This window comes from Grammomys surdaster, unplaced genomic scaffold (assembly GCF_004785775.1).
Source record: "Grammomys surdaster isolate TR1022 unplaced genomic scaffold, NIH_TR_1.0 193, whole genome shotgun sequence".
Classification (NCBI taxonomy): Eukaryota; Metazoa; Chordata; class Mammalia; order Rodentia; family Muridae; genus Grammomys; species Grammomys surdaster.
The window spans coordinates 10,725,788-10,738,690 of record NW_021604638.1 but is presented as its reverse complement, the minus strand read 5'-3'; the positions used below and the strand labels follow the sequence as shown (position 1 = coordinate 10,738,690).

At 47.2% G+C, this 12,903-nt stretch overlaps 1 protein-coding gene across 1 annotated transcript in view; it reads left to right on the top strand.

Moving 5' to 3' along the window:
• Positions 1–11,646, top strand: part of Pabpc1l (poly(A) binding protein cytoplasmic 1 like) — a 25,659-nt gene extending 14,013 nt beyond the window's left edge. The window contains exons 8-14 of the mRNA XM_028769734.1: positions 4,889–5,137; positions 5,884–5,974; positions 6,669–6,785; positions 8,206–8,312; positions 9,399–9,492; positions 11,107–11,237; positions 11,578–11,646. Of these exons, the coding sequence (XP_028625567.1) occupies positions 4,889–5,137; positions 5,884–5,974; positions 6,669–6,785; positions 8,206–8,312; positions 9,399–9,492; positions 11,107–11,237; positions 11,578–11,646 (858 nt within the window). The remainder of the gene's footprint in view (positions 1–4,888; positions 5,138–5,883; positions 5,975–6,668; positions 6,786–8,205; positions 8,313–9,398; positions 9,493–11,106; positions 11,238–11,577) is intronic.
• The last annotated feature ends 1,257 nt before the right edge of the window (positions 11,647–12,903 follow it).

Here is a 12,903-nt window from a genome sequence, read left to right as displayed (position 1 = left end):
ACACCCCCAGCCTCTCACCCCTGCACACCCCCAGCCTCTCACCCCTGTACAACCCCCAGCCTCTCGGTTAGCTTCCAGAGACTTTGGGTTGGGTCCTTCTTTCTGTTTCTGGCTAACACCTTTGGAGATCCATTGGCAGTCTTGTCTGGACTGGATGGGGAAAAAAAAATAAACATATAATGTAGTCATAGCGCTGGGCTTGAAGTGCCATAGCCTTATTTTATTTAATAATCGCTCACAGATACCTACTGTATGACATATTCCAGAATTGTATCCTCTGTCTGGGCCTCAGTTTATTCATCTGAAAAAATGGGACAGCTGGATGTCACCTATCACCCTTCACTCTTTCTTCCTCATTTGTTGAGTACCAGCTGTGTACCCAATCTTGTGATGTACCTAACATGTGACAAATGGCCATCCTCCTCAGCAGTTCCACGACTGTGAAGGAGGCTTAGGGTCCATGTGTCACTCACAAGATGAAAGTGTAGCATGAGTTGTGTGGGCTGCAGCTCTGGCTTCTCATCTGGGTCAGACAGGCTGCATGTGGAATTCTGAGGGCATGACCTGAACATTTGACTTTTTATTTTAATTAAAGTTGTATTACATCTTGTGTATGTGTATACACACATCCCTCCAGAGCTCAGAGGTCAACCTGTTGGGGGTCAGTTCTCTCCTTCCACTGTATGGGCCCCTTGGGATCTAACTCAAGTCACTGGGCTTGGCAGCAGGTGTCTTTACCTGCTGAGCCCCCCCTCTCCTGCCCCAGAGATATTTGACTTTATAAAGCAGCCCAGGTGGTTGTAAAATGACCCAAGATTTATTCATTTCATGCCAGGCTCTGAGGGAAGTATATGCAAATGAGTAAGACACAGTCCACACCTTTGAAGGCTTTATGATCTGGTGATATGGTCAGATGCATCACTATTGTGAGACAGGAAGTCAGGACTGGGGAGAGCTCCGTTGGTGACATGCTTGCCTTGCTAGCATGAGGATCTGAGTTCTAGCCTATGAACAGGGGTAAAACTAAAAGCTAAGTTTGGTGTTGTGTGCTGTGTGAGATGTGTGGTAGTGTATGAGGCGGTGCAGTGCTGTGTGTGGTGGTGCAGTGCTGTGTGTGGTGGTGCAGTGCTATGTGCAGTGGTGTAGTGCTGTGTGCAGTGGTGCAGTGCGGTGGTGCTGTATGCAGTGATGCAGTGCTGTGTGCTGTGGTACAGTGCTGTATGCAGTGGTGCATTGCTATATGCTGCGTGTAGTAGTACAGTGCTGTGTGCATTGGTATGGCACTGTGTGCAGTGGTACTGTGCTGTGTGCACTGGTGCAGTGCTGTGTGCATTGGTGCAGCACTGTGTGCAGTGGTGCAGTGCTGTGTGCTGTGTGTGGTAGTGCGGTGCTGTGTGCATTGGTGTGGTACTATGTGCATTGGTGCAGTGCTGTGTGCTGTGTGCAGTAGTGCAGTGATGTGTGCAGTGGTGTGTTACTGTGTGCTGTGGTACAGTGCTGTGTGCTGTGTGCAGTGGTGCAGTGTTGTAGTGCTGTGTGCATTAGTGATGTATGCATTGGTGTGGTACTGTGTGCAGCAGTGCAGTACTGTGCGTTGGTGTGGTACTGTGCAGTGGTGCAGTGCTGTGCAGTGGTGGGGTACTGTGCAGTGCTGTAGTACTGTGCATACTGCTGTGTGCAGTGGTTCAGTGCTCTAGTGCTGCATGCAGTGGTAGAGAGCTGTGTGCAGTGGCATATGCAGTGGTGTGTGTGGTGCTGTGTCCTGTATGCAGTGGTGCAGTGCTGTCTACTGTAATTCCAGGCAAGCAGATTCCTTGGGCTTCCCAGACAGTCAGTCTCTCCTACTTGAGATCCTGCCACAAAAAAAGGGTGGATACTACTTGAAGAATGATACCCATGGTTATCCTCTGGCTCTGTAGACACATGTATGTTAACCTGCAGAGACATGAACATGTGTCCTGCACATTAGCACATGCACACACATGAACATGCACATGGTGTGGTACTGTGCAGTGCTGAAGTACTGTGCATACTGCTGTGTGCAGTGGTGCAGTGCTCTAGTGCTGCATCCAGTGGTAGGGAGCTGTGTGCAGTGGCATGTGCAGTGGTGTGTGTGGTTAGCGCGTGCACACACACACACACACACGCACACACACACGCACGCACGAACAGAAGATGGGAGGCAGTGTTGGATACAGGGATGCAGAAGCTCAGTGGGACAGTAGGGGGCTTCATGGAAGAAGTGGAAATGGCCTTTGACTTGGCTATGGATGGAGAACAGAGGCAGGAACAGGTTATATGATGAGGATTTATCTAATTCTATACTTTTTCTATTTTATACAAAATGTGGTAAAAATAAGTCAATGAGAGAAGAATAAATACAAAGAAAAAAGCTAAAGTGAATGAAGGCGTATGCATTGTCTATTGTAAATAAGCCATTGCCAAGTTAACTGTAAATTTCACTTAAGTTTTAGCTTTAGTAGCATTATTGTTCTATTTATTTATTTATTTATTTATTTATTTATTTATTCGGGTTTTGTTCTATTTTATTTATTTATTTATTTGGGTTTTTTGAGACAGGGCTTCTCTGTGTAGCCTTGGCTGTCCTGGAACTCATTCTATAGACCAGGCTGGCCTCGAACTCATAGAGATCCACCTGGCAGGCAGATCATTTTTTAAAAAGGAACAATAAAGTTAGGCAGTGGTGGCACACACCTTTAGTCCTAGTGCTTAGACGGCAGAGGCAGGCAGATTTCTGAGTTCGAGGCCAGACTGGTCTACAGAGTGAGTTCCAGGACAGCTACGGATACACAGAGAAACTGTGTTTTGAAAAACAAAAACGAACTAAGACAAAACAAAACAAAAAATATCTGCTAACAGAAACTCTTAATATTTCTGCAATGAGATGTCTGTTCTCTGGGTTGGGGGGATGATGTAGTGGGTAAGAGTGCTTGCTGTACAAGCATGAAGACCTGAGTTCAAATCCCCATAACCTACATAAAAACCTAACTCCTGTCATGTGTTAGCCTGTAACCCCTGTGCTCTGTTGGGTAGAGACAGGAGGATAGCAGGGCCTTGCTGGCTGCCAGCCTGGTTTCAGATACAGTGAGACTGTCTCAAGGGAGTAAAGTTGATGGTGGTAGAGCAAGATGTCCAACATCTTCCTTTGGCCTCAGTGTACACATATCACACACAAACACACAAACACACATACACACACCCTACACATACACACACATACCACACATTCACATTTCACGCACATTTATACACACACCACATACATATACATCATATACCACACATCACACACATACATGCCACACACATAATACACACCATACACACCACATATACACACACCATACATACACATCACGCACATATACACACATATACACCACACATTACACATACACACACCGCATACATACCCACACATCACACAATACACACACACACCACACACTCACACATACACATATCACAAACACACCACACACATACATACTACACACCACATACATATAAACACATCACACACATCCACACATGCCATTCACACATACCACACACACACACACACACACACACACACTATGACACATCTGGTCTGATGAGCTTGTGGATCCCTTCTAAGAATATTTTTAAATGCAAAAAATAAAATTCATAGAACTATCAGGAAGCCAGTTGTATTGAAATCTAATTGTCAAAATACGACAGCGACAGGCCTGTGTGCTGTGTTGTTGATGTCGGAAAGCTACAGGCCCATGTGCTGTGTTGTTGATGTTGGAAAGCCAAGGGTCATCACAGCAGCGTTGACAGTAGATAGCACGCTGTGAACACCATTAGGATGACATAAAAACATTTGATTTCACAAGCAAGTCCCAGGCATGGCCGATACGGCTATGCTTCCTTCCTGTTGCATGTTTCTGTAATCAAAGTAAATAAAGACATCTTTGGACAACCCCACCAGTGCCCCTCCCTTGGGGTCTGGCAGTCACTGTCACAGCGTGAGCTCTGCTGGAGTGCTGCTCTAAAGGGCTCTTGGCTCTCAGGCTTGAAAAGGGTTAAGAATGTCCCCTGTGTCTCATCTGTGGAAAGATGAGGATGATCAGTTCAGAGCTCCATTAGGGCAAAGCCTGGAAGTAGAGCAGCATCACAGTCAACAGCAGTGAGCAACTCTGGGCCTTCTTGTTTTCTTTTATTGGGGGCTGTTGGGTTGGAGACAAGATCTCACTGTGTATCTAGGATGTCTTTGAACTACGTAACACAGGCTGGCTTTGGACTCACTAGGTAGCACAGGCTGGCATTGAACTTACTATGTAGTGCAGGCTAGCTTTGAACTCACTATGTAGCACAGGCTGGGTTTGAGCTCTCAATGATCCCCTGGCCTCGGTGTCCCAGTGCTGGAGTAACAGGTGTGCACCACCACACATTGCTCTTTGTTCTTTAAGCTTTTCTAGAAGTCTAAAGTGATAAGGTCGAAAGTCCAAAATTATAAGGCTGCTGGGAAAGTCTGTTGCAGACTTCTGAAGAACCCAACCTCATGCCTTGAGGAAGAGTAGAAACCGCCAGAGTGTCTTGAGTCCTGATTGTGCTTGAGCCACCAGGTAGATGGCCTTGGACAAGTCACTCTTGAACCACCATTTTCCCTTGTAAAGGGGAAGCCATGGTTCCTCCCTCATCAGGAGGCTAGGTGTGAGTCACAAAGGCTTGTGAAGTGTGTGGCACACAGCAGGCCTCAGTAAATGAGGGCTCATCCCTCCCATTATCCCAGTATGTTTCAGAGTCTGCTGAGCGGTGGATATGTTCCCAGGGCAGAAACATATATCCCAGGAGTTCTGCTACCCTGTGCCCAGCAACCCTTGTCTCGTCTTGCTTTTAGGTGATGACAGAAAGTAGCCACAGCAAGGGCTTTGGCTTTGTGTGCTTTTCCTCTCCAGAAGAGGCAACGAAGGCCGTGACAGAGATGAATGGGCGCATCGTGGGTACGAAACCACTGTATGTGGCCCTGGCGCAGCGCAAGGAAGAGCGGAAGGCCATCTTGACCAACCAGTATAGGCGACGCCTCTCTCGCTCTGTCTTGAGCTCCTTCCAGCAGCCTACCAGTTACCTGCTATCTGCAGTACCCCAGGTGACAATGTGTCTACAGCTCAGGCTGGGGGACAGAACTTTACAGACAAATAGAGGTTCTGTTGAAGAGACCTCAGACAAGCTGCTCCAACCCCTGAAAGTCTCACTTGCTCCATCTTTAGAGGGGCCTCCATGCTAGCTTGTCTTCCAGTCTGTGTGAGATTCCTGAGTGTTGTCCAGAAGGGACTCTGTGGTTAAATGAGTTTTGGAGATCTTCAATTAAGTATCAAGCCTGAATTTCTTCCATTATCTTCCCCAGTTATGTCGGCATCCGTCGTCCCCCACCCCCCAAACAGCCACAGTGCCTATAGTGTTTTTTCAACTCATACGCTGCCCTGGCTGTTCATGCTCTGAGGAATGTGGCTAGGGAAATGACCGCATAGAACTCAGAGTAATAGAAAGAAATGTGTGATTGCTACGCTGTGCCCAGAAACCCTTGTCTCGTCTTGCTTTTAGGTGATGACAGAAAGTAGCCACAGCAAGGGCTTTGGCTTTGTGTGCTTTTCCTTTAGCAATTGCTTGAGCTGGAACAAATTGGAGTGATGTATTTTATCTAGGTCACTGGGCCAGAGTAAGGAACAATGGTTGACATAAATCTGAGATCTTGCTCTAAGGGGTTGAGGGGTAAAGGGAGATGAGGTGGGAGCCTGGATCCTCCATGGAGGCCTGAGCTGTTTCCTGCAGGGGATAGTGTTGTGTCCTTGAGAAGGTTCAAAGCCACTCACCTTGGATCCTCTTCTTCCACAGTCTACAGCCCAGGCTATGTACTATAGTTCTGGCTCCATAGCTCCAATGCAGCCTGACCCCAGGTGGACAGCCCAGCCACATGGACCTTCGTGTAAGTGACCCAGCCCTTTCCACCTTCAGTCCAGTTTGTAGATGTGAGCCTTAGAAGAGACAGTGTAAAACTATGAGATCAAGCCTGGCTTTGCGTTTCTCAGAATTGGTTACCTTATTCCCCTCCTTTGAGCCTCCGTTTCCCCTCCCTGACTTGGGACTAAATGAAATGTTCATGAAGCACCAACCACTATGGCAACCCTGGCAAAGACATATAGTGTGGCAAGACACATAGTGTGGCCATTATCAGTTCTCTCCAAAGGCTACTCTGATTTGGGGCTGAAAATTCTTGCAAAGCAGAGAATAAAAAATGAAACTCTTTTGGCTCAATTGCTGATAAATGCCTTTCTGAGAGCCAGGCTCCCACACAGTTCTGTTAGGACTAAAGTGAATGATCGGGGAACTGGAGAATTTCAGGGCCTGGGGGACATGAGTTGGTTTTGTCACTGCAGATTTCTGTACACCCTTCATAGGTTCTTGGTCCAGGTAAATTGACTGTCTCTGTCTCTCTCTCTGTCTCTGCACCTCTCTGTCTCTGCCTTTCTTTGTCTCTCTCTGTGTCTCCCCCCCCTTCTCTCTCTCTTTCTCTCTCTCTGCTGTGAATTTCTACCTCTTCTCCAGTTCTGGGAACTTAGGGCACAGTGTGGCTCTTTGATGCTCACCCAAAACCTCTGTTTTTTTCTCTGTGCTATAAGCTACCTGCCCTCCAGCTGCCTCAGTGGTCCAGCCTCTAAGCACGACGCAGCACCCCTGTATCCACCTCAGCAGTGCCAGCCAGGCCTCCAGCCAAGTGCCTCACACGCAAAGAGTAGGTAAGTATGTGTGAGTGATGCCAGGATTTGGAATGGAAGGGTGGGTGTTAAAGAGCGAGAAAATGGGGGTTGGCAGTGGAGGTAAGTTTAGACCAGGCTCCATAGTGACCTTGCTTTCATGGTGAGCCAGGCCAGCTTTGGAGGTTGTCTGTAACATAAATATTAGCATGGCATCCAGCCCTTGGGTGTCAGTTTGGGACCCTTGTTGATTGCTGTCTCTGCTGGCTTAATCTTTAAAATGGGGATAAAAATTGTGTTGGGAGGATTGGTGAGTTAAAAAATGGAAGGACTTGAATCTTAGCAAGTATGGAAGGTGCTGGCCCTGTGCTCAGCACTGAGGAGGGGGTTGTTCTTTGGAGATTCTGCATAATGAGTCAGATGAAATCCCTGGTCTTCTGTCGCTGCCAGGTTTCAACATACGTAACATATAGCTCTGTCGCTGCCAGGTTTCACCACCCATGGTCATTGCTATAAACTTCAACTGTGGTAAAATATGCACAATGTATAATTGACTGCTTTACTATTTCTTAAAAGTTTATTTATTTTTATTTTATGGGCATGAGTGTTAGCCTCCACGTATGTATGTGTAGCATGTGTGCAGTGCCCATGGAGGTCAGAGGAGGGTGCCGGATCTCCTGGAATGAGAGTCACAGGCAGGTGTGCGTTGCTGTTGTGGGTGCTGGGAAGGGAACCGTGGTATTACACAAGACCAGTGAGAACTTGATTGTTCTTAAGCCTGCAGTTTAGTGGCAGCCGGTGCGTTCACAGTGCCGAGAACGAACTGCAGCCATTGCCACCGTTGTCTGGAAAACCAAACTTTCCGTCAGCCATAATCCCTCATTCATAATTCTTCCTAGCCTCTGAAAAACAAACCCACCCTCTTTTTTGGCTCTTTGAATTTGCATTTGATCTCAGCTCAAAGGCTGAAAAGCAGTCGTTCCCGTGACTCAGAGTGCGGTTACTTCATGTCAATGGCAGCGGACCCTCAGTGCTTTGTGACTCAGTACTTTGTCACTTAGCACGCCATCCTCAAGATTCAGTGAGGTTCCCACTATGTCCTGCACATGTAGATTCTGTGTCGTTTGGCTGTGCATTCGCCTGTAGAACATATGGATTGTTTTCACCCGTGGGTTCTTGTACATGGATATTACGATTATGAACACAGGGTTGCAGGTTATCTCCTTGAGACTTTGCTTCCAATTCTTTTGAGTTGCACAACCAGAACCGAGATTGCTGGATGTGTTGATCCTGTGTTTAACTCTTTGAGGAACTCCTGGATTGTATTTCTACAGTTGCTGCATACCCAACATTCCTGCTAACAGTGCCCACATGTCTCAACTTCTTTACTGATTCGCCAACTTTGCTATGTATTTTTCCTAAGTGGCTGTTTGAAACCTGCTTGTTTCTTTATTTTTTATAGTCAACATTGGTACCCAGACTACAGGACCAGGTGGGGAGGGATCCTCTCTTCCAGGCCAGCCTCTCGTGCCACATAGAGGATCCTCAGCTGTACACAGTGCCCACGGGGTAAGGCTGGCTGCTCACTGTGGGCTCTGGGTATCCTGGCTCATAAGTTTGGTTAAGGCATTTTCCCTCTGGTCCTCGCCTTTCTTGACTTACAAAATTTCATTTACTAATGCGTGCAATCAGTCAAAGGTCATTCCTACTAACAGGGGAAAGAGGACCATGGACACGTTCTATTTACTGGCTGCAAACTTTTTGTCTAGGTCATTACCAAAATGAATTTGAACTTGCTGTTGAGTGCAGGAGAAGGATTCTAAGAACATGCTGAGCACTGAAGGAATGAGATTAAACTTCAAAATAGGACTAAAAATGTTTATTATAATTAAAAGGCTAAAGTATCGCCTGTCCCCCCCCCCCCCACAAAGGTTTCAAATTCAGTATTACTGAAACATGTCTAGATTTTCAATGTCTTATTTGGATGACTTCTTCTAAAAAGAACAATTGTATTTAAAAAGCAACAGTACTTTTAAAGTTAGCTTAGGTTAGTTAGTTAGTAAGAGAGTTACAGAGGTGCTGGAGAGATGGCTCAGTGGTTAAGAGCACTGGCTGCTCTTCCAGAGGTCCTGAGTTCAATTCCCAGCAACCATGTGGTGGCTCACAAACCATCAATAGTGAGATCTTCTTCTCCTGGCATGCAGGTATACATGTAGCTACAGCACTCATATACATACAATAAATACATAAATCTTTTTTTAAAAAAAGGTTAGCATAAAAAGTTCAAGGAAAATTGAGAACAGCACACACAACACATGCACACACCTGATTAAGATGTACATTGCTGTTGCTGTGTTCATAAAGCCTGCTGAGAATAGTCCTTTATCAGATGCAGAGTGATTAGGTGTGCCTTTCATGTGGCAGTGGTTTTTGAAGGGCCTTCACTGGTTCATAACATCTCTGTTTGAGCATAACTTTGTCTTCCAGTCTACGCCCTTATTAGGGACTCTCTGCCCCCTGCATCCCCTGACTGTGTAGACCTTGCTTCCCTCTTCCAGAGCCTTTCTTGGATGCTTGTGTTCACCCAATGGGGTAAGTGTGTGAGGCCTTTCCTATCCATGTGGTTAAGGACTGTGTTCCTGGCACCATGTGCAGGTCCAGGAGTCGGCTGTGTATGTCCCTGGCCATCAGCCTCTGACTGTGTCCATGCTGGCTGCTGCACCTCTGCATGAGCAGAAACAGATGATTGGTGAGTTGCTGGATCTCTCCCACTGGGGCAGGTAGGAGGAGTGCAAGCTGGCTAGCCTGCTGAAAACACCTTGAGTGAAGATAGGCATGGGAACAAGGTCCCTTCCGTCACTCAGACTAGGTAGCTTCACCCAAGCCACCTCTTTCTAAGCCTGTGTCCTTTTGTCTTGAAATACCAGTGGGCTGACAGTCCCAAGGCTTTTGCCAGCCTGCTATCTGGCTCTGACTTTAAGTGGGAGATCTGGATATGGGCTCAGGGCCATGAAGCAGGGTTGGAAAATACCCTTGGGTTTCTACCGGTCCAGGGTGGTCATTACACATCTTCATGTCTCTTCCAAAGTGGGGAAGCTCTGGTTAAATTTCACCTGTCTCCCAGTGCTCACCATGGGAGGCAGGAAATCCCTGCGTGCTGGGAAAATACAGGGTTCCCGCTGGACTCTGAGTTCCAAGAGTACTTCCTCTCCAGCCTCAGAGTTTCTGACAGACTCTAAGTGGAGACAGGGGGATGGCTCAGTAGGTAAGAGTGCTTCCTGTGTAAGCTTGAGGACCTAAGTTTGAATCCCTAGCGGCCATATAAAAGCTGGCCACGGCTAAGTATGCCCTAACTCTAGAGTTGGAGGATGGAGATGGGAAGACGGCAGGAACTTGTCGGCCAACCAGCCTAGCTGAACAGCCAGCTTCAGGGGCAGTGAGAGACACTGTCTTCAGGGGAGGCTGATAGAGCAGGACACCTGATGTCCTCCTCTGGCCTTTCTGTATGCACGCCATGCACGTGCATGTGCGCGCGCACCCATACCCACACCCTATTAATTTTGGAATGAATGAGCAACTTGTTGCTGGTCGGCACGTTCTTCACTTCATGACCACACAAATCTCACGCCCCTTCACGCCCTCATTGCTATTGCTTTCTTAGCTTGCTTACCAGGGCTTGCCACTTCATGCCCCAGTCCACCCCTACCCCAAACAGAAGAAAATTACAAATGCCTAATGTAGGCACCACTGATCGTTGTCTGTAAACCGTCACTCCTTTATGGGAAGACTTTTCTAACCCAAGTCAAGTATCCCCATCCTGTAGTGTTCCTCCATGCCTTGTCAAGATGGCCAGACACTAAAACTAGGTTATAATGCTGGAAGTACCTCCTGTACCCCAAAGCCTCAGGTTGAATATTACATCCTATCTGGAATCTTGGTGTGTCCAGTCAGAACCACTTCTTACAAAACAAACAAATGGAGTCTTGAAACTCAACTGACTTTGCTGTAGACCCCTTTATATAATATTGTTTATATTTATACATTATTATTTTATTATGTTGCTATTATTTATAATATATCACTTATATATTTATAACTATATATTTATAATATATATTGAATATATATACTTATATATAATATTCAACCTGACCCTTCAGATTGTCCTCAAAGGTGGGGTTGCTATGCCCACTTTATAAAATTGGAAAGAAGAGTTTCCAGTAATGTTACATGATGTAGCTTGGGGTGACAGGTTCTAGGACAAGATCCGAGGCACCCTCATTGCTCCACTCCATGATGCCACTCATGGAGTACTGGGCTTTGAGGCAAGTGTGTGTGTAAGCTATCAGGTTGTTCTACACAGGGGAGCGTCTCTACTCCCTCATCCACGATGCCTGCGCCTCACTGACTGGCAAGATCACGGGCATGCTGCTGGAAATGGACAACCTGGAACTTCTGCTATTGCTGGAGTCCCCAGAGTCCCTCCATGCCAAGGCAGGTGGAGACTGGGTGGCTGTACAGCAAAGACCAAGGGCTGGCCTAGAGAAGTTAGGGCAGCTAACATCAATCAGCTGGGTCTTAGCTGAGGGTTCACAACTTCAGACCCTCCACAGATGAGCTCTGTGTAGGTTCCGAGTAAATCTTCAGTGCAGGTAGCTGTGTTCTGATGGTACAGTCATGTCCAGCAGTGTCACCTCAATTTTAAGAAGGTGGCAGTGGGCTGGGATCGTGTGAGCAGCAGGGTCTGAGTATTCCATGCATCCTTTATAATGCAAGTGAAGTCATGGTCCTGCTGAGGCGGCTGCACTAAGCCCCTCTGTTTTATGTCCTGTAGATAGAAGAGGCGGTGGCAGTGTTGCAGGCGCATCAGGAAACGGAGTCAGCAGACGGCTACAGGAACTGAACTCTGTGGGTCCCTGGGGATGGAAGGACTGACAGAGCAGCTGAGCTGCTCTCTGGAGACTCTGCAGAGAACCTAGCCAAGGCTGACCATCAAGAACTCACTGTGATGTGTTGGTGGCTTTGTCTAAAGCACCAGGGAGTTTGGTGAAGCTAAAGGAGTCACAGGAGATTTGCACAGTGGCTGGATGTTCTCATACCAGTTGCCCTGCCAGGCCTCAGTTTACTGCCTGGCACCGTTCTGCCTGTCTGGAGGCCTGGTCTGCTGTAGGTCAGTCTACCTTTTTGACTGAAGATTGGGTATCTTCCATATTCTGGGAACATGTTTTTCCCCCTCCACTCCCCCCCCCCACCCCCCACCCCCACTGAAAATGGAATCCTCACTCCCTTGACTGCTGATTACTGCATCTCTGCTCTTGGTTCTAAGGCTGTGTGAACTGTCTTCTTTCCTGATGGGCCTCTCTGTTCTTGAGCTTCGGATATGTAATGAAGGCCGAGCACACAGTCCACTGCTGTTCTTTTTGCTTTATATAATAAAAATTGCTGCAAAACTCTGCCTGGCCTCCCAGGAGGCATTCTTGTGCTGGAAGGAGGGTGGGGCAGACTTCACCATAGTGGGACTTTGGCTCTAAAGAAGCAGAACCAGAATCTCAAACAGGTGCTAAGCACACAAAGTGTGCATGTAACAGGAAACCTACCAGGATCTGAGCTTAGGTATGTAACAGCTCTAAACTACAAACTGGCCATCAACAGCAGAGGGTTAAGTGGGTCCCATCATGCAATGGACTGAGAAAACGGACTAAAGCTCAAGGCAGCCACATGTGAAGTACGTTATATTTCTGCAGGCCAGGTGAGCACCACAGAAGGCAAGAATTGCATGCGGGCCCCAGGTGACCAAATGTGTAACGTAGTTAAGAACTCTGTAGAGTACCTTCCCTGGTAAGGGTCTTCATCCCTAACTAGGGAGCTCCTAAGGTTCTTCGGGGCAGTGTTCACCTCAAGGAGTACAGACTTCTTGCCTTCTCCATCTGTGTGTCCAAAGAACAGTGATGCTACACTCCAAACACTGTGTTACTGTCACAAGTCCATTGGAACAAATCCAACAGGGTGCCGTCATTCTGTCTCCCATTGTCCTTCCTACCTCCATAAAGGGGATTTTGAATTCCCCTTATCTTCCAGCCTCTAAGTCACTTTGCTCCCCTAGATGTCCTCCAGATGCTCAATGCTGGCACTTTTTCAGGTCTGAGCCTCATTTCTTTTT